The sequence below is a fragment of the Rhineura floridana genome, chromosome 6 (assembly GCF_030035675.1).
Source record: "Rhineura floridana isolate rRhiFlo1 chromosome 6, rRhiFlo1.hap2, whole genome shotgun sequence".
Taxonomy (NCBI): Eukaryota; Metazoa; Chordata; class Lepidosauria; order Squamata; family Rhineuridae; genus Rhineura; species Rhineura floridana.
The window spans coordinates 118,641,272-118,669,133 of record NC_084485.1 but is presented as its reverse complement, the minus strand read 5'-3'; the positions used below and the strand labels follow the sequence as shown (position 1 = coordinate 118,669,133).

Below are 27,862 nucleotides of genomic sequence, written 5' to 3'. Positions count from 1 at the left end.
CACGCAGAGACCAGAGGCAGATGTTCTTAAATCCCGGGCAGGTACATAAGTGGTCCCTCAGGTACATTGGTTGAAGGCCGTTTAGGGCTTTAAAGGTCAGAACCAGCACTTTGAATTGGGCCCGGAAGCAAATTGGGAGCCAGTGGAGTCGATAAAGCACAGGGGTGATATGCTCCCTGCTTCGTGCTCCAGTTAACATTCTGGCTGCTGCATTTTGAACCAACAGCAATTTCCGAACTGTTTTCAAAGGCAGCCCCATATAGAGTGCATTACAGTAATCAAGCCTCCATGTCACCAATGCATGTGTCACTGTGGCCAAGTCAACTGGTAGACCAGTTTGAGTTGGCCAAAAGCACTCCTGGCTACCGCAGCCACCTGATATTCAAGCAGCAGGGCAGGATCCAGGAGGACTCCCAAACTGTGGACCTGCTCCTTCAAGGGGAGTGCAATCCCATCCAGAACAGGTTGCAACCCCGTCCCTGGTGCAGTTTTTCCTTTGACCAGCAGTACTTCCATCTTGTCTGGATTAAGTTTCAGTTTGTTAGCCCACATCCAGCCCTTCACAGCCTCTAGGCACTGGTTTAGGATAAGCCTCCCTGCAATCAGGTGGTAGGGAGAGATAGAGCTGAGTGTCATCATCATATTGATGACATTGTACTCCATATCTCCTGATGACCTCTCTCAGCAGTTTCATATAAATGTTAAAGAACATGGGAGACAAAATGGAACCTTGCAGTACCCCATGTGCCAACGGCCAGGGGGTCAAGCAGTAGTCTCCCAGCACCACTTTCTGGGTCCTGCCCGTCAGGTAGGACCAGAGCCACCGTAAAACAGTGCCTCCCAATCCCATCCAAACTAGATGGCCCTGAAGGATACCATGGCAGATCGTATCGAAGGCTGCTGAGAGGTCCAGCAGCACCAGCATGGATGCACTCCCCCTGTCTGATGCATGGCATAGGTCATTAAGCAGGGCGACCAAGGCAGTCTGTCCCATGACCAGGCCTGAAGCCTGATTGAAAAGGGTCTAGATAATCTGATTCATCCAGGAAAACTTGGAGCTGAGCAGCCACTACCCTCTCAATCACTTTGCCCAGAAAGGGGAGATTAGAGACTAGGCAGAAGTTGTTAAGAGAGGGTCTAATGAAGGCTTTTTTAACAAAGGTCTTATCACAGCCTCCTTCAACAATGTTGGCATAGAACCTTCCCTTAGGGAGGTGTTAATTAAATATGCCAAACAGTCAGCCACTCCCCCACTGGCAGATTTGATTAACCAGGATGGGCAAGGGTCAAGGGAACAAGTAGTGGCCCTCGATTCTCCCAGAATCTTGTCCACATCCTCAGGCTTTACAAACTGAAAAGTAACCATAGAAAAATGACAAGAGGAAGCTTCGAGGACATCTGGCACAACTGTAGTTAAAGAGGAGTCCAAGTCAGTCCGAATGCGAGCAATTTTATCTGGAAAGTGCCTCGCAAACATGTTACAGTGAGCGACTGAGGGCTCAGGGTCTAATGTAGGGCCAGAGCCCCAAAGACCCCAGACCACCGGGAAAAGCATCGCCAGACGACACTGAGCAGATGCAATAGTGGTAGAGAAGCGCACTTTTTCCGCCGCCATCATCACCACATGATAAGCTCAAAAATGAGCTCTAGCCTGTGTTCGATCGGAAGCGGACTGAATGTTTCTCCATCATTGCTGTAGCCGTCGTCCCTGCCGTTTCATCAGGCCCAAGGTTTGATTAAACCAAGGTGTATTATAGGTCTTTCCTGTTGGGAGAGGGCACTTTGGAGCAATAGTGTCCACCGCCCGGGTCAACTCCATATTCCAGAGATTGACCAGGGCTTTGGCAGTATCACCAGCCATGCTGGGAATATCCCCCAGAGCATTCAAGAAACCATCTGGATCCATGAGTCTCCGGGGGTGGACCATCTTAATCGGCCCTTCACCACTGCAAAGGTTACCGGGGGCACAAAGTCTAAACCTTGTCAGGTGGTGATCTGTTCATGACAACGGAGTCATTAAGAACCCCTCCACCCTCAGATCACCTTCTTCCTGTCCCAAATAGAACACAAGATCAAGTGTGTGTCCTGCCACATGCGCTGGTCCAGATGATATTAGAGATAGCTCCATGGTTGTCATGGCAGCCATGAAGTCCAGAGCTGGACCTGTGAGTCTAACCTCGGCATGTATGTTGAAGTCACCCAGGACCATCAGCCTGGGGAACTGCAACACCAATGCCGAGACCAGCTCCACCAGCTCAGGGAGGGAGAATCTTGGGCAGTAGGCCAAACGGTACACCAACAGAATCCCCACTCTGTCTCCCTGACCCAACGCCAGGCACACACACTCAAAGCTGGAGGTGTTAGGGACAGGGTACCTGACAGGGGAGATAGATTCCCTGCAGGCAATTGCAACCCCACCTCCCCGTCCCCTGGATCTAGGCTGCTGGAGTGCCACAAAACCTGGTGGGCAGAGCTGGGAGAGACCTACTCCGCCTTGGTCATTTAGCCAGGTTTCGGTAATACAAGCAAGGTCAGCGCATTCATCCAGGATTAAGTCCTGAATTAAAGTGGTTTTATTAGTCACTGACCTTGCATTCATCAACAGGATGGTAAGATCAGTCACCTTTGGGTGAAAAGGTGGCATATAATTTCTAAACGTAAATAAATAAAGAGGTCTTTGCCTCCACCAAGCCACTATTTCTTTGTTCAATTATACTACTGTCAACTTCAGATAAATTAATGAGCGTAATGATCACACCTCTCCTTTCCTTTGCAAAAGCACAATGCTATCAAACCAACCAATTTATACTCCAGGTGTTGTGTAGAAAGACCCGTTAGTTGCAAATGGCTCTTCTCAATCTGTTCTCCAGCAAGTACACACTTGAGATTCAACTGTGCCCTCGGACTTCCGGGAAGGGTGACTTAGCCTGTGCCTGCTTTTGAGACGGGCTCCTGCCTCAAAAGAAGCTTATTCAGATATATCAGTCAGTTTTTTCTTTTTTTTTGACTGATTAAACTTCTCCCGGGTAGGGAGAAACGAAGAGATTAACCTCAAAGCCTATTTTTGTTGGGACGACCAGATCTCATTAATTTATGGGACGAGGTCCAGCCGACGAAGGTGGGACGGATTTTCAACAGCAAGCTCTATCTGATAAAGCGAACGTTCACCTTATCTTCTAAGAGAGAACGCACTAACAGGCAAGCACCCTTCTTTCTATATTTTTCTTTTACTTGACTTAAATTGTTGCTGTTTAAAAGAGATTTGCCAGATTGATCGGTTTTTGACATCTCACTGGGGAGCCGTAACTTCTCTCTGCTACGCACTAATTAATAGCTTATCTCTGTTTTTGTTGCAAAAAGCTGTCCTGGATTTGCATTCTAAAGATACACACAGAAGAGGGATTTCTATTCCAGATTTTTATTTTGAAAAATATTATACTGTTTTGAGACTACTCTCTTTTTGGTCTATTTTATTTTGACGAATCTGTTTCTTGACGATTGCCATTAATTGTTTCGATCCTGGGAACTGCATTTTGTTTACTTAACTATTGGAGAGATAAGGCTGTCTGCTCTGTTTATACTGTGATGTCACCAAGTCTGGAGTATTAACCCAATTGTTGCTGAAATAAGAAGTGGTTTCCCTATATTTTTCTTTTAAAATGGCAATTAAGAAAGTGGCTGAGAATCTGGAAATAACTATGTTTCAGAAAATAATGGATGAGATTGAGATAACGAAAATTGAATTGAGTAAAATGAAGCAGGAGATTAAAGATATAAGGGTCCCTGTGAGAGAGGTGACCCTGGAAGGGGTCCCTGTGAGAGAGGAGACCCCGGAGATTGGAACAGGGGTCCCTGTGAGAGAGGAGACCCTGGAGACTGGAATAGGGGTCCCTGTGAGAGAGGAGATCCCGGAGATTGGAACAAACGTGGAACAGGAACAAGATTTGGAGTCTATGGACTTTAGAAATAAAATCTATTGTTTGGAACTCAATGTTATCTCTGAAGAAATTAATGAAGATTCTAGAGATAAAGTTATCAATGGCATGGATTATCTTTTGGACTGGAATGATGTGATGGAGCCCAATATAGAGAAAATCTATGGAATTAACTGCAGCCATGTGACAATGGAAAAACTTTTAAGAGATGACCCAGTGTATTTTGAAAAAAAGAACAGAGATATGATTTTACAGCAGTATTTCAGCAACCTATTCAGAATGGATGGCAAGAAAATATTTGGGATAGAGGTAATTCCCATCAGACTCTTACTATATGACTATGGCTTTGACAGCAAGATTATTATGGAATACTGATAATGGAAGATTGGATATTGAAATTACTGGACTTAACAAGACTACTGAAGATGGAAGATGGAAAATGGAACTAATAGAGATAATAGAACAATGGCTACTGAAATTACTGAACCTAACAGATTCTGATGTGATGGATTAATTGAAATGTTTATTTTGACTATGGTTATGACAATAAGATTATCATAATTAGTAATGAGATGGATTAATCGATATGCTTATCTGGAAAAAAAAAATTGATAGATATATTTCTTAAAGAATTGAAATCTCTCTTTGACTTTTTGTGGAAAGAATAAAGTAATGTTTATGAGATTTGATGATTAAGTAAGATAACTACTGGAGGAAAGTGATTTTATAATATGACTTAAGAGACAGGATTGCTATATATTATAGACTTATAACTGATTTGATCTTTGACAAATGGGAAGTCAATATTTTACTTTTTATTTTTTATTTTTGTTTTTTTTTTTTTCTTTTTTTCTTTTTGTTTAACTATTTTTGATTTTGTTTTTTGTCTTTGAATGTTTTATGATTTTGTCTTGTATGTTTTATGAAAATTTGAATAAAAATTATTGAAAAAAAAAAAAAGAGATTCAACTGTGCCCTCAACGACTTTAGGACCCTCAGCACCTTGGACAGCACCTTTTTTTAAATAAAAGGGTCAAAGAAAACACAAGTTATTCCAGGACAACACACAGTCCTTTTAATATGTGGCACATGTCCTACACAGACATAACCTTTATGTAGGAGAAAGCATTTACACCATCACATTTGGAATGCACTGCAGGATTTCGTTTTAACGCTAGTATACCACCAAACTCATTGGCAAGCATGGCAATTTTGTGCTGCAGCTGTTGCTTTGGACAACACCAATGGTTCCCAAACTTTTTTCCCCTAAGGACCACTTGAAAATTGCTGAGGGTCTTGGTGGACCACTTCATGATTTTTGTGCCTCTTGTCACAACTGTAATGTGCTGTGCTACATGCTGCATGATTTTTAATTGTATTTTAATTGCTTCTTTTATTTCTTGTATATTGTATTTTCTTGTATCACAATTTGAGTTCCACAGAGTTACAAGTTGTAACGCAATAAGATGCAGTATAAGAGATATTAAAACACAATTAAAAATCAATAGAAACAAGTCACATGACGGATGTGCCATCTCCCATCTTCAACCGCAAATCCACAAAAATGCCACAGACCACCTGAATGAAGCTTGCGAACCACTGGTGGTCCACAGACCATAGTATGGGATCCCCTGGAATACACCATCCATGTTGAGACTACTATCCTTCAGCCTGCCATTTGGGTTAGCAGAAATCAGCAGAGGGATGGCGAATCTGCATGGCACTGGGGAAAAGTCTCCAACTATCCTAAGCACATATCCCCCTAGCATGCTGCTTGTTTCACCTGAATGTATCAGAACAATCTATTCTACTGACATCTCGGTTTACTCCTGCTTTCTACATATAGCACAAGTAGTCTAGGAGTCCAATACATAGAACATTTACAGGGGACAGACGTAGGAAATGGTGGCTTTCTGATGCCTTCCCATCCTCTGAGTCACAGTAGCGCTTCAGCTGGGTGTGTGAGGGAGTTCTGCTCAGGAATTTGCCGCCCTGGGCTCCTTCTGGGAGGAAGGGCGGGATATAAATCGAATAATAAATAAATAAATACTACATGGCATCTCCATCTAGAGAATTATAAACTAAAGTAAAATTAAGAGTTCATGGTTAAAGCATGCTGAAACTGGCAAGCTGTATCTTCTAGTTGCAAAATTTAGGCAGCATTATACATGGCTGGCCTTCAAAAAGTGCAAAGTTCTGTTCAACTGTAAAGGACTCCTTGTAGCTGACAGGATGATGGATTGAACACACACAACCTCACAAGGCCATGCTGCCCACATCCAAACAACATTTGCTTTTTACACATGCATTAAATTAATAACGGATACATATCACTAGCATTATCCTATAACCAATGAAAATCATTTTAGTGGGGATGGGGAGAGGGAAATATTGTTCAATACACACAGCCTAGAGACAGCCAACATGTTCAATTTTCTATTTTAAAGACATATCAATGTCTTATAACACTAGGAATAGGCTAATGACTCAACCCAGCATTCTATGTAGGCAAGCATTTACAGCCAAATTTAGAAGCATTCCATATCTGTACCAAAAACATATGCCTACAGTTATTATTTTAACACCTGAGCAAAACACATCTTCACGATTAGGAATAAAACATTAAAAGTTAATCTACTCTGACATTTGGACTTTGAAAGCTTGAATGTGTGTGCTACAAGTCCCATCGTTTTCATCCAAGCAGCAGGACAGCTGACCAGCCAGTCTCTTCTATCTCCTTTCCAGCTACTTGACGGAAAAATCCAATAAAGACATAAAATCACTTGAGCAAAGCTGAATATAGAGAACTAATTCAGTCACCAACTACCAAGCATTTGACACCACTACCACCGCCATCACATTCACTTGCTGTTCTAAGCAGTACAGTCCAAGCACTGTTTTACGACTTCATTTGCTCTTTTGTGTAGACGAGACCACAATAAATTATTTTTCTGGTGCTTTAATACTGGTTCAAGAGAGCATACTTGTTTCCCCTAAAACCAAGAGGCATGCAAGAGATTCTATATTTCTATCCTAGCCTTCAAATCTTACCTCCCATCTGTTGCTGGCAGTCTAGTTTGAGGGGCTAACAAAAGTTGAGCACTCATTCAAAGAGGCACCTTTTCCCACAATGCTGTGACAGGAAGCATGTGTTATGTCATACAAAAGGCCACACACATGCCATCATCTGCTCCCAGAGATTATCTTTTAATTCCAACACCTTGTTTCAATTTAAGAGATTTCTGGGGGAACCAGTGCTGAAGTAACTGGGCAACGTAGCAGCTTGCACTCCATGCCAATTTATTTTTTAAAACCATGGTGTCCCTAGAAGAGCATGCTGTGAGAATAACCTCCAGCAAAGTTGGTTCTGCCAACTTCTGTCAGGTATGGAAGCTAGCAACAGGTGCCTCGGCAGTTGCTTTGCTACTGTCGCGTTTGAGCAGAGATGTGCAGTTGGCAATAGAAAATGGCAAGCTTCACAATTTACCAATATAACATTTTGAAAAATACTCTCAAGCTGATTTTTTAAAAAAAATAATTAAAGGCTAAACAATCCCTTCAACCTCCTCCCTATCCCAAAAGATTTTCTACCAACAAGAACAGATTTGTAATTCATTGCAGAATAAATCTAAGAATCATCAAGCCTTTGAATGATGGCTAAATATATTTACAATAATAGTTTTAGGTTTTGTCTAGCATTTTTCTTTTCTTCTTTTATGGAAAAGACAAATTAATTGCTGGACTCAAAACATTTTACTGAAAGAAAGAAAGAAAGAAAGAAAGAAAGAAAGAAAGAAAGAAAGAAAGAAAGAAAGAAAGAAAGAAAGAAAGAAAGAAAGAAAGAAAGAAAGAAAGAAAGAAAAAGAAAAATTCTAAACCTTAAAATCCAGCACTAAAATTTTAAAAAGCATTTAAAAACAGCCTACTACGGTATGCAAGATTTCTCTTAACAAAGTGAACATAGGAAGCTGCCTTCTACTGAGTCAGACCATTGGTCCATCTAGGTCCATATTGTCTACACTGACTGGTAGCAGCTCTCTACAAAGTTTCAAACAGGGCTCTCTCCCAGCTCTACTGGGAGATACTGGGGATTGAACCTGGGGCCTTCTGCATGCAAGGCTGAGCTATAGGCTCAGCCCTTACAGTATTTTCACAGAAAAGGAAATAAGCTTTCAGCAAATGTGGACCCCCAGTATAACTTGGCTTATTTGGACATTACTTGCTCTCTAAAATTCAATCTGTAGCTAGAGTAGAAGATTCAGGCTTGGACGCTTCTTTCTTGCTATTCTGACAAAAGAAAGTCAAGAGTGTAAATTAGGAGACAAATACACAACAGCTCTGAAAACTCCATTTCCAAGACTTCCAAATGAGAACACATACTATAATTTATTTCATTGGTTTTCTTGCCCATTGCTTATATTGTCTGCCAGCAGAGTCACCGAGAAAAAAATGCAACAATTGTTTTTGTAATAGTTTGTTACATTCTTGTTTAAGTATAAAAATTTGTTTGGACAATAGCCTGCTAGACATTTTCTCTAAAGTCTTTTGAAGTGGAAAGTCATTCTCAGGTTAGCCCCATAATGGGTCACCGGAGTCAGCAGGAGCATTCACATGCCATATAGGCTACAACAGGCTCAATGCAACCACAAGCAAAAAGGCAAGGGATTACTAATTAATAGGAAAGGTTGCACTCATACAGCTCATGTTAGATGCAACTAAAGCTCTAACTGTCAAATGTGGTTTCATTCTTAAGCAGTGATTGGCAACAGAAAATAAAAGATCCTAGCCATCCTAAATCAGCACATGTGTCTATGTGAGCGCTAAACCATCTGACTGGAAGCTGAAGATTCAGGTTATCAGAACATTAGAAATGACAAAGGTAAGGAACTGCAAAAGAACCATTCATACAGGAAAAGAAAGCTGATCAAAAGTTCATCCTGGAGCAGCTGCTAACATATATCTGATCCATTTTTATCCTAGGTTACCCCAAAACAATAGACTAACCTGAAATGCCCCCCACTAAGAGCCAGTGTGGTGTAGTGGTTAAGGTGTTGGACTACAACCTGGGAGACCAGGGTTCGAATCCCCACATAGCCATGAAGCTCACTGGGTGACCTTGGGCCAGTCACTGCCTCTCAGCCTCGTGAAAACCCTATTCATAGGGACGCCATAAGGCGGAATCGACTTGAAGGCAGTACATTTACATTTTTAAGAGCTAATTTACACAATACCACAGATATGCCAGTGTTTGCTATGGAGAGACACATTTCTAAATATGCAGTGGACACATGTCAGGGGAAAAACACCCACAATCCTGTTTTTCTGGTTTCTCAACTGAATTTCCCCAAATATTTGGAGATGCACATCTTCCCCTTCCATATTTTACATATTAATGGGAGCGAACACCCAGCTGCACTGCATAACATGTGAAGCAACTCTTAGAGGTAGTTTGGATGCAACATTCCAGGCTTAATAAATTATGGTTTATCAAATGATCATTTCAGACACTGTTTAGCATACAGATATAAAGCCACAGTTCTCTGTTTGAGGCACACTCACAGTGGTTTAATGGGACTGGGACCAAAGCAGTGGAGCCTGAGTAAGTGGGGGGGGGGAGATATTTATTTTGGTCACTGACCAGCTCATATGGGGTGGGAGGAGTGTGTGGACCCAAAGCTCATTTTCCATTTTTAATGAACAATGGTTTATTAAGCCAGAAACACTTTGTCTAAACCAATCCCTCGGGGCAACTATGAATAGGAGCTTTTCCAGAATCTTCTGCACTCTACTCCACCCCACAAGACACCCTCAAAACCCTACGGAACAGAAGGAGGGAGCCTAGCTATATATTTAGCTACCAAATAACGCTAGCATTTTGCAAGAATGGTGCAACTGAAATAGTACTGTATGAGGTAGAAACAAAAGCTGACAAAGGGTGGGACAGACAAAAATACTGCACCTAACTCGGCAATAATCCCAGTGGACAGAACGCCATCTGCAGACTGCAAATCTCTTTTCACATCAAAAACTCAGACAGACAAAACCACCATGGTTGCTCAGTAGCTAACAAAACTTTTCATACTATGAAACAAGAACATCCTGCACTGAAGGACTTTTCAGGGGCAACCGTCACAAAATCTCTACTGCAACTCGAACTAATTACATGTGACTGCAACAGCTGCATATTCTCCCTGTTTATCCCCATCTCCACTTCACTCCCCTTTCTTTGTTTCCCTTGTGCGGAATTTTAGATTGTAAGCTCCTCAGGACAGGGACCTATTCTCTATACTCTGTATAACACCAGCACTGTGCATGGTTCTTTATAAACAACTGCCTCCAGAGTGGCACCCACTACTTGTGCTGACTTATAGTCACTGGTGAGGGGAGGAGCACAGTTCTGCACATGCTGATGGTGTACATGCGACTTCTTCCATGCAGAGAACTGGCAGCTAGAAGTCAGCAGAACAAGCAGCAGCACCTCGAGGCATTCGTGCAAATCAGCCCTTGGAGAAATGCTTTTCCAAATCTTAGAGAAAAAGAAAATTTCTCTCCTTGAAGAAAATGCACATCCACAATGGAGCATTTAAGTCAACCATAAACATTAAAATAAGTAACCTGCCCCCAAATTTATCGCATCTTCAAAACAGTCTCATTGTGGCTGGGACAGTAGCAAGAGCATGTGCTATTCTTCCCCCCCACACACACTGCAGCCTTTTCTGGATAGAAGCCACGAAACAAATAAGATGGTTTAATTCATAATTGATGTGACAAAGCCTGCACTTTGCTTGATTGTTATGAGTAGCCGAGCAGCTGATAGGCTCTTAGCCATTCAAAATGGCTCAAATAACAAAAAGGATCAAAATGAACACTGTATTGTTCTAGATAACTCAGTCCTCATCTATATTTTAAAATGCTTTAGTGGCATAAATCTATACCAATATTTATTAGATTAAACTACTGTAATATCTGAGTATCTCTCATTGTGAAAATCCTGAATCAGTGCTAAGATGAAGTTTGCTTAATGCAGCAATAATCAAGTTCCTAATACCACCACTATCCCTATAAAACTGCCCCCTCAAAAAAATTTGTCTTAAGTTTTTTATTGTCTTCTAAGAACCTTGGATTTATTTGTCTTTTTAAAGGAAACTTCTACTACTCAAAAAAATAAAGGTTCCAGTGTTCCTATCTAAACAAAAGAACTCTAAATTAGGAAATGTCTTTAATTAGGCCAATTAAAGTGTCACAAAATGATGTATAAGCTTTGGAGGGCTCCAAAACTCTTCATCAGACTAGAACAAGGTTGGCTCACTTTTTTCAGCCAGAGGGCTACACTGATGGTCACCCTCCAAGGCCCAACACAAACACGCATGCATGCTCACTGCACACACAGAACATATACAGCACACATGCTTGCCACACATGGAAGCACCCAGTGCATGCATGCACACAGAGTGTTTCTAATCCTCCTCATTCAGTTATGAGATAGGGGATAAACATCACAGCACTGTGATGGTGAGGAAGATACCTTCCCAAAAATGCTTTTTTCTAACCTCACAAAGGCAACCCTTCTTCCTCTTGCACTTTAGCAGGGTGAAGGTGTTTAGAAAACAGCAGAGAGTGCTCCTTCCTGTTTCCCAAGCACCTCTAACCTACCTATGGTGATGCCTATGAGGAAGAAGAGGAGATTTTGCAAGGTCAAGAAGATGCACCATTGGAAGGTATTGGTTTGGTGGGGAGCTTGGCACAATGGATGACTGATCCAGCCGGTGGGCTCATCACCCTTGGACAAGATGGTAAGCAATGCCAGTCAGGCCTGGGGGGTTGTCCAAAAAAAAGTTGGCTGGTGGTAAAGCAGTGTCTCCATGAGAGCCTCATTTGACTGCCTATAACCTCCTCCCACACTCCACGTTAAGACTCTTACCAGATGCAGACACAGATAGCTTTTCCATAAGCCAACTTCCTTCCCTCACCCCACCCCACCTCCCACCCCACTCATTGCATTGTTTACCATCCAGCCAGATGAAGAGCGCTGGAGAGCATGAAAGCTTGCACGCTATTTTGTAACATTCTGGGTGGCCTAATGAAGGTATTGCCCTAATATGGATTTTGAATTGTTTCTAGTACTCATGGATTTGTAATAAAGTTTGAAATATGTGAAGAAACTATCCCTGGATGCCAAGCAAGTAATTAAACATGGGGTCACCCAAGTTTAACAAAAATCTGCATACAGCTTAAAGGTCTTTGCTATTTACTTGTCTTGCTTACATACTACATGTTTTTCATACTCTAGGTTTGGTTAGAACACAAGGAACCTGCCAGAGAAATTGCAATCTCACCAGTAAACATTTTGCACACACTAGTGCTTTGCTCTCAGTGGTCTGGTGCAGATGCAACATTCCTGACCTCCAGTCTGTGGAGATCAATGAGCATGTGGTGTGTTTTGTGGGCTTTCACCTTTGCATGCCAATTCCATGCTCCCTTTCCCAAGTTATCTTTGGGCCAGTGTTATGTGGACATTAACAAAGATTAGCTTTACACCAAAATTTGTAATCAGAGTTAAAAACTGGTTTGCAAACTAGTTAACTATGGATAGTGTTAACTGAGCAGACATAATGATGCACCATGGTTAGTTTCAAAAAACATGAGATGGAACTGGCTTGAAAGAAGGAAGAGGGAGTCCTTGGCATGAACTTGATTTCATACCCATGATCATGAGATTACAGACTTAAGATTCCCAATAAGTCATAAAAGCTTAACCAGACCCATCACTTTTTACCCTAATATACTTACAGTATAATTCTATAAATGTTTGCCCAGGAGAAAATCTCACTGTGTACAGTGGTGCTGGCTCCGTAATTAAGAGTGTTAGGATAGTAGCCTTAATTTGTGGGACAGAAATGGGTACTCCTCTTGCATAATCAGAAGTAATTTATTTTATTGCAGCTTGAGCAAATGAAAGCCTGCCTCAGTGATACTCTGTTCAAAACAAAGGAGGCTGTCAAGGTTGCTTCTAGAGATGGGGTCAGACGAAAAAGCAGCAGATCAACAAGGCCTCTAAGATTTACTGTCAGACTCAAAGAGGAACCTTGTTGTTGAACTCATTCTCACCTCTATTACATTCTACTCATTTTCAAAGCCACACAAAGATCATGGCAATAGCTTTTGCTAGCTACATTTTCTGTCATCTTCTGCAACCACCCTTATGGCTTACGTGCATGAAATAAAATTAAGGTTATCAATATTTTTTTTAAAAAATGCAGGACAAAATTTACATAAACAACATAGCACAGCCAGGATAGCCAGCCAGCCAGAAAAGAATTAAGTTTTAAATTGATTAAAACTTGCATAACTGACCGAATAATATGCTTTTCTCCTAGCTTTGTTTCACGTATTAGGAAATGTCCTGTCATGTAACACATCCTGCAAACGTAAGGGAGTGAATTTATCAATGAGGAGAGTAACCTGCTATTTGTTTTCTGGTTCCAATAGGATGATCTGGACAAAGAAAGGAAATACACTGTGTTTGGGATTTAAAAACTATCTTTAAATATCTCAAGATGTAATCTATTTCTCATCAGAGTACATAACAGAATTTGTGGGACCTCTAAAACCTTCATATATAATATATAGGATTGTTATTCACCTGTGTTTTATAACAGCAGAGGATTTATAAAGAATTTTCAGGAGAACAGGTAACTGAGGTTTGGATCATTGAGATTCTAAACCCTCCCACAACTCAACATTTCAAAAACTGGAGAATGCTAAAGAGCTTAGATGTTCTGAAATACTAACATTATAACTCTTAACAGCAGGATATCTGACATTCCTATAAATCCTTTTTAAACAGAGCAAACACAATTATTTCACTGCTTACCAAAGTATTTGCATCCTGTTGTAGCTTCCGCTTTGACAGTTTTCTGTATATGATCTGTCTCTGTCACACACATGCACAAGTCTAAATCAAATACATCTTTGTACCCTTAGACTGAGAGCCAGTGTGGTGTAGCAGTTAAGGTGTTGGACTACGACCTGGGAGACCAGGGTTCGAATCCCCACATAGCCATGAAGCTCACTGGGTGACCTTGGGCCAGTCACTGCCTCTCAGCCTCAGAGGAAGGCAATGGTAAACCACCTCTGAATACCACTTACCATGAAAACCCTGTGCATAGGGTCGCCATAAGTTGGGATCGACTTGAAGGCAGTCCACCTCCTTCTTCACCTTTAGACTGAAAAACGTTAACAGGCTTCTAAACAAACTGCAGTTCTCTCTCACACACACACAAACACAAAGTGTAGAGGAAGTCACATAGGTCAAGTGTTTCGATAAAAATAAAACTTTCCCACCTTCAGAACAAACTAGCCTGCTCTAATTCTGGGATTCCTTATCTTCAAATTGCACTGTGTCCCTGAAATGCTAAATAAAAAAGAAGTCTCAATGTCTGTACATAGAAGCAGTTCCACAAATTTATGCCACCCACCTTTCCCACCCACCTTTCCCAACTACAGCTGGTTACCTGGAGTTTGAAAGACAGTCCTATGTTCTGCACTCTGCCAGGATCAATGTTACTCCTCTGCCACACATCTTTAATATAGTTACATCCATTCACTTCCACTTGCAATTCAGAAGAAGGGGCAAGAAGCCAAGGCAGCACTATTTTTTTCCTAGTCTTATGCCTTTTTTCCAGTGCCCATGTCACCCCCACCCACTAGACATCCCAATTCAGAACCCACAATTCAACCCTAAAGCTAAATGTCCTCTTAGGGCAGCTTCAGAGATTGTTGAAAAAGTACAGCCAGACAACACAGTACAGCAAGTTCCTCTTCCATATTGAGCTGGAGGTGCCGATTGCTCAACAGGAAAGTTGCACAGGCTGTACACACAGACAGAACATGAGCAGGTTCCTCTGCAAAGGTTCCCCGTCAAGTGCTACAAGCAGCATTACCAAATGAATGCAGAGGTGATGTCTGAGAGGGTTGTGCTTGTTCGGTAATATCTGAAGCCATTAGCAGAAGCAACCAGTTCACACCTTGGTGCAACTTACTTAAATGGTTTGCTTTCTGTCAGGCAAACATCCAAGCAGCCTCCATGCTTTGCGTACATTAAAATAGTGAAGGCACAAATTACTAGTTACATTCAAGAATATCGCCTTTTTATCTACAAGCTCAGAACATTTCTTATGGAGCAGAGCCTTATCCTGCAACACACACAATAGCTGAAGAACTAAAGATAAATAAATGCTACATAATTGATCTCCAGAGGTTCCGACGAAACAGTTAAGTTCATTGCAGGGTCTGTGAACAAAAAGGTAGCTCCTCCCCCCCCCCAAACCTGGAAATCTGGAGAAAATGAAACAAACCTCAGAGGTGAAACACTGGAAGAATGCTCAGGGGCTATCTTCTCCTAAGATCTACTTTTGGCATCTTAAATCCACTCCCTCTTTACTTACCTTCAGTTGTAAAAAAGGGAGGGAGGGGAGAACAATTGTTCATTTTTCTCCTCCAGCTACCTTTTTAGATGTAGGATTATAGAGATGAGAATGCCCAAAGCCTTAAACCTGGTTTTGTTTTAGATTATCACAGCTCTTCCTAGTCCCAATGGGTCTTGTTAAAAGGCCAAGGCAAGAGCATAAAGATGGTGATGATGATGATGAATCTAGAATCTTCAAATCCCTAACTTATTTCTTGGGATGGGGATTACTAACCTGTCCTGTTCCCAAAGGGCTGGAATAGCTCTTAAAAAAGAATGACCATTAAATAAATGTACTATATTAAATTGAGAATTAACCCACAAGAACCTATCAACATGGCATATGGTATATGAAAAGCATTATTATAATAACCGATATGCCATGACTTACCCTCAGAACTCATGACAAGCACATTAACCACCATTAAGAAGCTCCGGGAGTGGGGAGAGTGCTTTCTAATACATGCTTGGAAGTGAGTTCTTATGACCAACTCATCATACCTTCAAAGTGTAGGCTTTTTTCCCTCTAAGGCCAACACATATCACGGGTTGTGAGAATATCCATCCACAACTCTAAAATCATCCCAGTTAAGAAGATGATCTTCCAGGCTCAGACTTGAGAACTTTTTCAAGTCATTTAAGACTATATGCTCTCATTGTATTAATTTAACATACAAATGGCATAGCCATGGAGCAGATAACATGAGTTCCAGCCAATTGATGGATTCTTTGCTGGGGACCATCCATCTTGCCTCATTACTTCTTAGCATGAATTTGACAGCCTTGCATATGTAGTGATGGCATTCTGATGGGGTCTCAGAAGTGAAGCCCTTTGGCCAAGTACTTGGGTAAAATCTACCAAGTCGGAGACCGTTTGAGTTAAAGTGGTATCTGAGGCATACCTTGCTGATATTAGCAGGTAAGCAGGAGCCACAGGAGGGTTCAGGAGTGATGCTTCATTCAAGGACCAAATCTATGCACGTTATCATGACCTCCTGTTATGCATGAGATACTCGTTATACTTTTTGAGCGCTACCTGTGTGATGGAAGCAATTTTGCTTGTCTAAGGAGGTTTGAAACATGCAAGAGGTGACTTCAGAGGCCTTCTCCAAGCAGAAGTGTTTTGCCAGACAGGCTTGGTAATCCTACTATTTCTCTGACCTTGGTTGGTCCTGCAGAGATGCAACAAATGTAAACTTTTTTGTGACTTGTGCTTCTAGGAACAATACCAAAGGCCTTCTTGCCCATAATCCTGGTTTGGACTTCTTCAAACATCGTCTTGCCATGGAAAGGAGCAATGGAGAAATTATATCTGTCTACATCGCACTTCTTTAGCCACAGGTTCCTCTGAACCACTATGTCTGCAAACACAGCCCTGGCAGAAAACCGCATGTAGTCTATCAAGGAATCTGTCAGTCTGTTAAGCTTGATGAGGTCCTCTGAATTGTACAGAGGGGCAGTCTCCATGAGAAATTTTACGCCAAAAGAGAGGGTCTAGCAAAAATGGAGAAAGTAATTCACAAGACAAAGTGACAGAGCAGCAGCATAGTATAAATTTTGACCAAGCACCGCCTAGCTTATGGACCTTGCAATCCATCAGGGATGACTGAAGCTTCTGCCTAGTCATAGCCAAAGAGGGTTCCACAATTATAAAATCTGAGACCAGGAAGGCCCAGTCATCCTGCTGGAACTTATAACAGTTCTCCACCTTCCTACAGATGAGTGCCATCATCAATGGTTTTTCCCATAACTTCTTTGGAGCCTGCAGGAAATCTGGCAACAGGTGAACACAACAAGGGTAGCAGCATCCACATGAACCAGTTGAGCCTTTATGGGCAGTGCAAGACCTCCATCTGGCCAAGTCTCCAGAGAATTGACCATATGAAGAACTGTTCCGCATGTAGTTTAATGTCTTCTGTACAGGAAAAAGCATTTTGGTTGCCAACATTGATCAGGTGAGAAACTGGATATCATACCTGAGGCAAGCAACTCTGAGTCAGATGTAATAACACCTAAAAAAAGGCAGTACCAAGGTTGAGGGGCTGGGGTATTGATTGCTCCTCAGTAGTCTTAACTGCGACCAAGGTGACAGCCAAGAGCATCCCAGAAGCTATGGTAGATGGTAGTAGGAGCACCTGATAACGAGGATGGTAGCACAGGAAGAGAAAAGGGCATCATCAGTATCAGTGGAATATGATTTATGTGGTGAATGGTATGAGAGTTGAAATTAATGAAGTGTCAGCTGTTGCTGTCAATCAAGTGTCCAAAGTGGGTGGTAGATATGAACTCTGCATCAGACAAGCAGCGGTGGAAAGAATGGGTGGTACCGATACAAGAAATTGGTGGATGGAAGGAAAGAAGAGTGGAGTCGGTGGCAAAGATATAATAATTCTTGTAGAGACAAAAGCATCAGTCATAGTAGGCTGACTGGTAGGGATTCAGTAGGGTGGGGTGATGTTGGCATGACTCAAAACACCCAGAATAGGGGGATGTGTGTAGAGTGGGGAAATAATTCTCAGCTACAGCAAAGGAAGATTTATAAGGCCACTGGACATGGTTGGAAGAATAAGTTTAACAGCCCTCAGAACTTCTATGACCCCTAAAGGAAGGTGGGGACGAAGAACAAATGTACTATATGGTTCTCTCTCGGCTGGATCCCTGGAAGAGTTGATATCACACAAGAAGTCATGAGTGGAGTTAAGAGTGCCAAGCTGATGCACTATATCCTGGTGAGAAACTCAAGGAAACACGGGGTGGGGGATGAAAAGCAACCCTTCAGTTTAGGAGGGAAATCATGCTACTTCGGAAGGTATCAATCACAGATCTCTCTCTCAGACATGGATCTGAGAAACTGGACCTCTCCTGTGCCCACCAATGAAGCCTGTCTGGGTCTGGGCGCCAAGACTGAAAAACATTGCTGGAAAACTATTGTGGGAAGACTATTGTCTGAGTATCAGCAGCAGACTAGGTAAAAGCCATCTTCGCCTCTAGAGTTGGTGGATCCCAAGGCACTGTTCTGTCCCCTTTACTTTTTGTCTTAGTGTTTTGCACCTGACTCAAGGCTGAAGGTGGTGCCCATACAGAATATTCCAGTACCAACACCACTGTTGATACTGAGATCAGCATTCAATGTATACACCTCATTGGCGAACTGGCTCCCACGATGGTAAATATCTGACTAGAAGAGGCCACCATGACACTTGCAGATGCCGGAGATTGAACCTGGGACCTTCTCCATGCAAGTCAGATGCTGTACTGCTGAGCTATGGCCCTTCTCTATTCTTGCTGTCACCATTTGCCCCCCTTAAACTTACAGTCACTGGCTAGCTTTTTGGCGACTAGATTTCAGTAAGTTAGGGTGAAGTGCCGCTCCCCCCCCCATGATGGACAGTCCCCAGACATCACTGGGAGCTAGACTTAGCTCTGCAGAATTCTCTATGAGCCCACAGGGAATGCCAGTCAAGGAGAGCGGGAGAACAGGTGGAACTGTTCCTAAGGTGGTCCCCATTACTCAAAGCACCTTTAAGGTCAAACGCTTTATCTGGCCACTCTTCAATGTAGCAATCTTGCTGCCAAGGAACTACTAGCACCAAATTCTTCCCCAGGGGGACAAAAGCTAAGAGAAGTGGTGTGGGGCTGCTTAGTATGGACTTCTCCACTGAAAATGGGAAGGGAGGAGAAAAAGGACAGTAGAATCATATATTGGCAGGAACTATCAACATCATTGGGGGGGGAGAGAAATGGAATAAAAAATGGGGAGAGCTACTTTAACATAGCAAAAACAAAAGAAACAAAAAAACCCCTCTGTGCCTCAGGTTTAATGGCTCAGGAGCAGACATGAGTCTGTAGCTAAAACAGGAAGGGGCACTCCTCTCAAGAAAAGGTATTGAACTGTTTTGAGCCTACCTCCTGGTTGAGAGAGACCATTTTTGCTTGTTCTCTTGGCCCTCAAGAAAAATCCTGGCAGGCCAGAAACGGCCACTGGGGCCTTACATTTCCATCTTCCCTAACATGTGAGCAGTCAAGCCACCAAAAGAGGCATCCCCCTCAGGCTCACTATAAAACTCAAGCAGATCTGAGTATTTTTGTCACCACTGCAAGAACTTAGAGACACACACCCTTAGCACTCATGAATTACAGAGTACAGTCAGGCATCTGCTTTCTTTCACAATTCCAGATGTTTAAGGAGATTTGTAACAAACAAACAATGAGGAACTGGGAATCATTTTCAGGAGTGCGCGGCACCCCACATCTCCAGCCAGAGCAAGAACTCCAGCTCAAAGTTGGTCTGGGGACAGGGTGAGAATGGACAGAATGTTTTTAGCAGATTCCTTGAAAAAATAAAATAAAAGTAGCTCTTGGTCACGAACATTTTATGGAAAGAGCTTTAGCAGTTAACTTTTTGCATGCCAGCTAACCATTAAAAGGCACAGGAGCCTTGCTGTTAAAGAAGCTGAAAATCCTGCCAGGTTAAGGGATGCAATCCAATCTGTTCCCCACTGGTTTGAATGCAGCCCATCAGGCTGGCCTACAACCTGCAAACATTGCTCTTATAGCAGAATCCTAGGAAGTAAGTTCCATTAGGTTCAATGGGACTTACTCCTAGGTAATTGGGTACAGGGTTGTACCCACTGTTATCTCTCTGCACCCTACTATTGTTAGGATGTCCAAGAATTACTCATGTTTTGTTGTTAGTTAACTTTAACTGGGATAATGAAATAAAATGTATGTTTGCTACTCTTGCGATTCATCGGTAATTCTGGGCACCCTGAATAATCTTTGTCAAAATGTCTATAGCAAGATGTGGAGTTTGATATAATATTCTTCATCTCTCTACTCAGCCTTACAAATTGCCAGAGTGTATGTACAAGGAAACTATCCCTGATAATATATGAAGATGAGAAATCATTTCAGATTAGAAACAACAAAATATAGTCGAACCAAAGGCAAAATTATGAGGAAAGTTACCAGAAAAGAATCAGTTGTAATTACTCAATGTAGAAAGACCAAGGTAAGTATGGCCACAATTTCATTTAGGTAAAGACCTAATTTACAGTTACAGCATTATGTAAACAACTAACAATCCCCCCCCCAATAATTTTCCTCACCAAGAGGTCTTTCCAGAGAAGTCAGCATGAAATGTCTGTGCACAGCACAATCATATATTGGTTGTTCCAAAATGCAATCAGGATCTCTGTTTGCTGGTCTTTCTTTGATTTATATTATGACTGACATCCCACACTCAAAACAAAAACTCTACTTACAAAAACAAAATTATTAATAGCACCAATTAACCCTGTGTTCACAGAAACACTGCAGGAGAGCAGACCAGAGCAAAAATAAGCTCAATGGCACTTTCCTGGCTTATATTTCAATGCAAAAATGGGCTTGCTTTTTCTGCTCAGGCCTTGCTATATCAACTCACACCTTGCCAACCTCTTTCATGTTTGCCAGATTGCAAGACGGCTTGCAAACACTAGCAAATGGAGGAGACCTAGAACTGTGGTGGCATCGATCACTGCAGGGACATTATAGCAGGCATAAAAATACTGACCCTTATTTACTGCAGTTTGTGGCACTAGTGTCTATGGAACTAGGATTTTAAAGGGAGAAAGGGGAGGTTTGCTCTTCCTTTCCTATACTGTTCACCCAACCCAATTGCACACACAGACACACATTTTAAAATCAGCTGGTTTAAAACAAATGTCACTATGGCTTGTGTATCACCAGAGCTTGCAACTCTGATAGGACAGGATGCATATTGAACAGACAAGATAAACCCACCTCTCTCGTCCCCTCAATGTCCGAGCCAAAAGAACTTTGTCCCGGAAACCCTTATTCTCCTCAAAATGCATAAAATGACCACAATCAAAAAAGAAACACGCTCAACCTGCCGGATTGTCTTTCGTGCTGCACCACCGAAGCTTGAACTTGCTGCCTTGACAGGGAAGAGGTGGCAAAGGCGATCGCAGGCCCTCACTCCGCTTTCTAAAATTATTTTTAAAAAATTATTATCTAGGGGAGCAGAAAAGGGCGAGACCAGACCCTTGCCTGCTCTTATTTAAAGTCGCTTTTGCAGTTCGGCGTCAATTCCCCTCCTCCACCGCCTGCCGGCCCGAGCCGGTTTGCCTTGATGCCCGTGGTTTGCTTTCCCGGCCGACACCACCATTGTCTGCGAGGCTCCCTGGGTCGTGATAAAATCCCTCGGGAGGCTGCACGGACGGACGAACAAAGGGCCGCCAGCAGCAGCAGCAGCCGGCGCTCACAGGCTGGAATAAGCCGGTCGCGGGGAAGCATGCTCATTGCAAAGCCCCAATCGAGGAAAACAACGTGCCGTTTCCCATCATCGCCGCCTCGCTCCTCCCCCCTCCCTTCGCCGTCGCCTCCTCCTCCCGCCTCTACACACCAGAGTTGTCAACTGCGCATTTGCACCCGGCAGTACCAACAGTTGCGTGTGGCCGGCAGGCAGGCAAGCAGCCGGGGCCCCAGTGGTTATATGCAAGCGCTGAATGGAAAGGTGCAACGTTGCATAGCCAGCCTCGGGGTAGGGGCGAATGAATGACTCGGCAATCATAAGCCCTGCAGCCACCCCCGAAGAACAAACGGGGCTGTTATTCAATCGCCCGCCCTACCCTTCCTGTATCTGATCCGGCCACACTCTTCTTTCCGGCGCCCCCCCCCCCGTTCCTAGCGTTGGCAAAGGCTGCAGTCCAGGAGGGTCAGAGAAGGGGCGAGCGGACCGCAACAGGGGCGAGCCCAAGTGGAGAGTCAGTCACTCAAGTCACTTTTGGCCAGCCCTTCAGACATTCGAGCGCTTCCTGTTAAGGAAAGGGGAGAAAAAGCCAGATGGCACTCGGCTAGCTGCACGGTCGTAAGCGCAGCTCTCCCTCCATTTCCTCCCTCAAAGTTTCACAATCAAACTGGAGCAGAGCTCTTCCCCAATCAACCTCTCCCTTGAGGACCGATTACTCTAATCCGCCGCTTTTGCTGCCGCTCTCCCTTTAAACGCGTACTGTGATCGATGCATTCCCGCTCACCCCACCCCCCAAGAGGTCCAGCCAGCCCTCAAAAGTTTTCGGTTTCTGGCGCCGCGGCTTTGGCTTGCCTCGGTGGATCCTCAACCCAGGCTGATTCCCTGGGAAACATGGAAAATGGTTTACACCCGCACTTTATAGAATTATGAAGCAGGAACTAGCAGCCTTGGGCATAATAAACGCGCGCTTCTGGTTTTGCAGAAGCGGCTAGATTGGGGCACTATATCCGAGAGTACGTTTGCTCGCTAACAATTTTCTTATAGAGAGTGCGCGAAATTCTGCCCCTTCCAGAAGCATGCCAGGAGCTGTTCTTACCCTTTATAAATCAGGGCTCATCCAGACGACTGCAAAATGTGTGACACACCCACTATGTGTGTTCATTATTTTTCGGTCGTCCAAATGACGTCTCGCACTGTTACGCATTTTCACGGGTTAAATCGGCTCCTTGCAATACCAGCAAAAATGCGATTTGCTGTTTAAAATCGGGAATCATCCGCTGTACCTTCAGGAGGTAGGATGCAATACCACGGACTTTACAGCTGATGGATGGTTCTTGGGCTTCCCCCTTGCCCCTTCTCTTCATTCCAGCCAATCACTTATCTGCACTTTTGCGCATGTGCAAGAATAAGCCTGGGAAAATTGAGCCAATCATCACAATGGTGGGGTGATGAGGGTGGTCTGCAACTACTACACAGATGCATTTTATTTTTTGCCAGCCTACAAACTGGGTGGCCGCTCTGGGTGCGATCTGCAATGCACAGCAAGCAAGCAAGCAAGGGGCTGCTGGTCAGTTTCACGCCTGCCTCAGGAAAGCTTTGTCAATTTCATTCTGCTGGCTGGGGTTTTTGTTTCAAATCACTTCCCTGCAGAAAAAGGAGGGGTGTGTGACACTTTCTTGCTTTTTTAGAGAAATAAGCGCAATTGCCAGCCTGTGTATCTCCTTAGAGACTGGAGAACCATAGAGAATGAAATTGACAAAGCTTTCCAGAGGCAGGCGTGATACGCAGGGTACTCATTTTACCGACCACTGATGGATGGAAGGCTGAGTGGACCTCAACCCCTTTTACAGGAGATTCGACTTCCTCCTTCCATTAGAATCGAACTCCGGCTGTGAGCAGAGCTTTCAGCTGCGTTACCGCCACTTACCACTCTGCGCCAGGGAGGGTCTTGTCTGCAGTTTAGCAGACCAATAATGCTTTTAACTCCTGTCTTGTGAACAAGGGTATGGACAGGAAGTTCAACTGATTTGCAGGGAAACAGTGCAAGTCAATTGCACTTCCTGTTTGTTAGATGTCATGAGAGGAACAGAGGGTGCTTACTGGTTAAAAATATACTGTTCAGGGGAAGGTTGCTTTATACATTTTTAGCCTCATTTCCCCACACAGGTGATCCACAGTGGGCAATGATGAAATGCTTCTATGAGCATCAGACTAAACATATGGAATATTCATGCACCAGCTCACCTACAGGCTATCCAACTGTTTCATGAACATAGACCTCAAGAAGAAACATTTATACTTTTAGTAAAAATAAAAAGTGGTCTCTGCTACAGGAGCACTCTTTTAAGTCATCGATATATCACAAAAAGTTTTCAAGCAGGGGCAAGATGCATAGCAGGCCAGACACCAAACAAGGAAGAAAATGGCAGAGCTGCAGGAAGAAGTAGTTCTTACATTTGTATCTTGCCTTTTTGCCATAGAGTTCAAGGCAGCATACATGGAGTTTCTCTTACTCTTGCCCCTCTCCCCATTTTATCCTCACAACCACCCTATACGGTATGTCAGGCCAAGAGAGATCAATCAGGCTGAGGTCACCTAGTGAGTTTCATGGCAAAGTAGGGAACTTGGGCCTCCTTAGTCTTAGTCCAACACTGATGTCTAAATACTGCTCCATGCTGGCTTGGCCATTCGAATCCTTCCTACTGTTTTTTTCACATGAATCAGCTGACTCTGGGTTAGAAAGAAGTCCATTCACCAACAGCTATTCTTGAATAGCAAATGAAGGGAAAGGCAGGAGAAAAGTTCAAACTAGTTCATTTTCCCCACCGTCATTTCATTTGGCTATACACTCTGCTTTACTCCTCCCTCTGAGGCTCACAGAGCTTCCTCTTATTCCTGGTAGAAGTACCCCAGCTGGATGACCCAAAGGAAGAAAAGGCTTTGAGAGTTGTCATACTCTTGTTATATGCCCAGCAGGACCGGTGCTTTCAAGTGGGTGGGGAAAACAAGACCACACACCCTTAATGGATACACACTACAGTTTGAACAAGTTCAGTTACACCCCATAATGGTGGAGAGATAGGTATGTGCTTTTACAGTATTTAAGTTTGTGTGTATCACAAGAAAGTGCTACAATTAGCCCTGTAGCCGGGGGGGGGAGAGGGTGGAAAGGAGGGCACCACCCCTCTAGCTATGCTTTGCAGCCCTCCTAGGATTTGGGGGAGGAATTGTCTTTTTAAATTTGTGACATAACAGACAATAACAACCTCCATTTAAAGAATGATAGAACAGGAGCAATTTAAGAACAGGACCCTCTGGATAATTTAGTGAATAAGGCAGGGTAAGTAGGGGTGGATTTTTCATGATCACTATGACCCATTATTAAAGTCATCCTGAAAAAACAGCCTGTATAGTAACATGACCCTTGGAAGAGTTAAATATTAGAACTTTGTATTTATTATGGGCTAGACTTAGACTCCGCCTCTTGGACTTTGCTCTCCTTTTCAGTTTCAGTTGTATTCTCTACCCAGCCAGCAATAAAGAAGCATGTTTGTTTGCCTGCAGCAAGAATTTGTTTACTCTTTTTTTTTTTTAATTAAATTTATTGGTTGCCCATCTGGCTGGCTGTCGAGCCACTCTGGGCGATGTACAAAATAAAAACATACAGATACATTAAAACATTAAAAATCTCAACAATAATAATAAAACCTAACCCACCCCAAAAGCCTGCCTGAAGAGCCAGGTCTTCAAGGCCCGGTGGAAGTTCATCATAGAGGGGGCATGGCAGAGATCATTTGGGAGGGAATTCCACAAAGTGGGGGCCACAACTGAAAAAGCCCTTTCCCTAGTTCTCACCAGTCTAGCTGTTTTAACTGGTGGGATAGAGAGAAGGCCTTTTGAGGCTGATCTTGTTGAGCGGCATCCCTGATGATGTTGGAGGCGCTCCTTCAGATAGACTAGGCCGAAACCGTATAGGGTTTTAAAGGTCAGAACCAACACCTTGAATTGGGCCCAGAAAACAACCAGTAACCAGTGCAACTCCTTCAGCCCTGGAGTGATGTGATCTCGCTGGCAGCTGCAGTTATTATAATGGTAGAGCAGGATTGGGTGCTTATTGTTAAAGTGATTTTAATGGCTACCCTAAGTTACCTTTAAAGCACTCACTATACTCAAAATCACAGCAGCCAGTTTTTTTCCTTTTTCTTGAGTACATGATGGCAAAGGATGAAAACAGCCCTAGAGGAAAAGAAATATTGCTGTGTACACTGCAGTTAGCTGGCTGGTTACCTAAATACTTATTTCCCCAATATGTGCAGCTCAGCATAAGGCTTTTTCATTGTTTTGGGGGAGAAAAGTCAACTCAGCAACCAGTAAAAAAAATATCCAATTTCCTTCCCCAAGTCGTTTCCAACTTCTTAGTTCAGTTCTCGAAGAATCAGAACACAGGAAAGACCACAGGTGAAAGAGGACTGTAGCAAAGTCAAGCTTTAAGCCTGGTATTCCTGAGAATCTCACAAAGGGTGAGACAATTCAACAGATTAAACTTTTTTAATGTAAGTTAACACATTATCTGGATGGAGTAGTGAGGGGTGGAGGGATGGAGAAGTGGCTTTCTATCCTCGCTACCAGTGAGGGGGTAGGGAGAATTGGCTGATGCTATGCACCTCCTCCCACCCCCAATTTTCCATCTGAAATGCGGCTGCTCCACCTAACAAGGCTGGCTGGCTACAATTAGCCTCAGGTCCATACAGAATGTTTTAATGCAGTACATATCTGTAATACACATGATGTAGGGTCCACCACATATGGACACTAATTCTTCAACACATAACCCTAAAACTGTGACTTATTACACAACCTTGACTGAAAAAGCAGCAGCAAATATGAGGGATAGATCTTTTTAATGTATCGTCAAGATTCAAATGAAAAATTCAAACCTATCTTTAAGTTGCAAAGATTGTTTAGGTGTAAGAACTTCATATCTCTTCAGTGAAAGCTGAGAGTGTCTTGATTTTCTGGCGTATCTTCATCTTTGTTATAATATACAATATAAATAAGCACATAGTAAGCAGGTAACTAGCACCAGCCAGGAAAATACTTAGTGATTTCTCTAGTCCCAATACATACCATCTAACATATTTTAATGGGGCATCTCCAAATCAGATATCCTTTTCACATAAAATTTTATTTATTCATTCATTGAATTTATTAGTTGCCCATCTGGCTGGCTATCCAGCCACTCTGGGAGAGTACAAAATAAAAATATACGAATACATTAAAACATTAAAAATCTCAACAATAATAATAAAACCTAGCCCACCCCAAAAGCCTGCCTGAAGAGCCAGGTCTTCAAGGCCCGACGGAAGCTCATCATAAAAGGCTTTCCTGCTCGTATCAGAATACATATATGAGACCTATGCTATTTTGTACAGAATATATAATCTAGTGTGTGTGTTTAATACACACTCTACCTTCATTTTGTAGGTCAAGATTATGGCTCAACCAATGCCATTGTATGTGGCCATGAGTTCTAACTTCTGACATACAGAAAAACCCCAAACAATCCAACATGAATTTAGGGATCCATCATATAATTTCTTCAGTTGGTGATGAAAGCAGAAACATGTGGAGCCAATGAATTAAAAAACAGATTTAGCAAATATTTTACAGGGGAAACAGAGGAATAGGGCTGAGAAGAGAGGGGGGAAAGCGGCAGACTCACCATTTATGTGTTGGTCAGTTCTTCCCCATCATCTTGATCCCGAGAGAGGATTCCATATGAGTAATAGTCTCTGTGCAAACAACCAAGTCTGTTCATGAGTAACGATCTACTCACAAGCATGGCCAAGGCAGGAGGAGCTCTATGCTTTTATCCCAACAGGCCCAAAAATAGTGTGCCAGAAAGAGTGAAAGAACGGGGCAAGAATAAGACCCATCCCTCCAACCAACCAACCAAGCCCAGAAGGGGCCAGAGCTTACTCTATCCCTGTTGTATAGGATGTATGAGGTAAATAAACTTGTATTAATTGCACAGCAATCTCTTATTGTCCATGCTATTGCATTTATTCATGACAATCAAGCAGGCATACTGCCAAAATGGAGTAAGTTTCCTATAATGAATGCAAAAAGAACATAGCGTTGTGTGCTTTTACAAGTTGTACTCAATTGAGGTTATACCTCATCTTCACTCCATCATCATCACTCCAG

General features: G+C 42.8%; 1 protein-coding gene across 13 annotated transcripts in view; it reads right to left on the bottom strand.

Moving 5' to 3' along the window:
- The window catches only part of LRRC8D (leucine rich repeat containing 8 VRAC subunit D), a 90,416-nt gene that overhangs the window by 36,845 nt on the left and 25,709 nt on the right, over positions 1 to 27,862 (bottom strand). Inside the window, exon 2 of one of the 13 annotated variants that reach the window (XM_061633611.1) lies at positions 27,378 to 27,447. The exons of 4 other annotated variants lie outside the window; for them this stretch is intronic. Coding sequence is in view for 1 of the 9 variants with exons in the window: in XM_061633601.1 (XP_061489585.1) it covers positions 20,511 to 20,538 (28 nt within the window). In the remaining 8 variants the exon portion in view is untranslated. Of the gene's footprint in view, positions 1 to 14,084; positions 14,154 to 20,510; positions 20,619 to 21,186; positions 21,265 to 21,292; positions 21,762 to 22,751; positions 22,772 to 22,938; positions 23,009 to 27,377; positions 27,448 to 27,862 lie in introns of those variants that run through there. 8 more of the 13 variants (XM_061633612.1, XM_061633614.1, XM_061633602.1 and 5 more) reach the window with 8 other exon arrangements.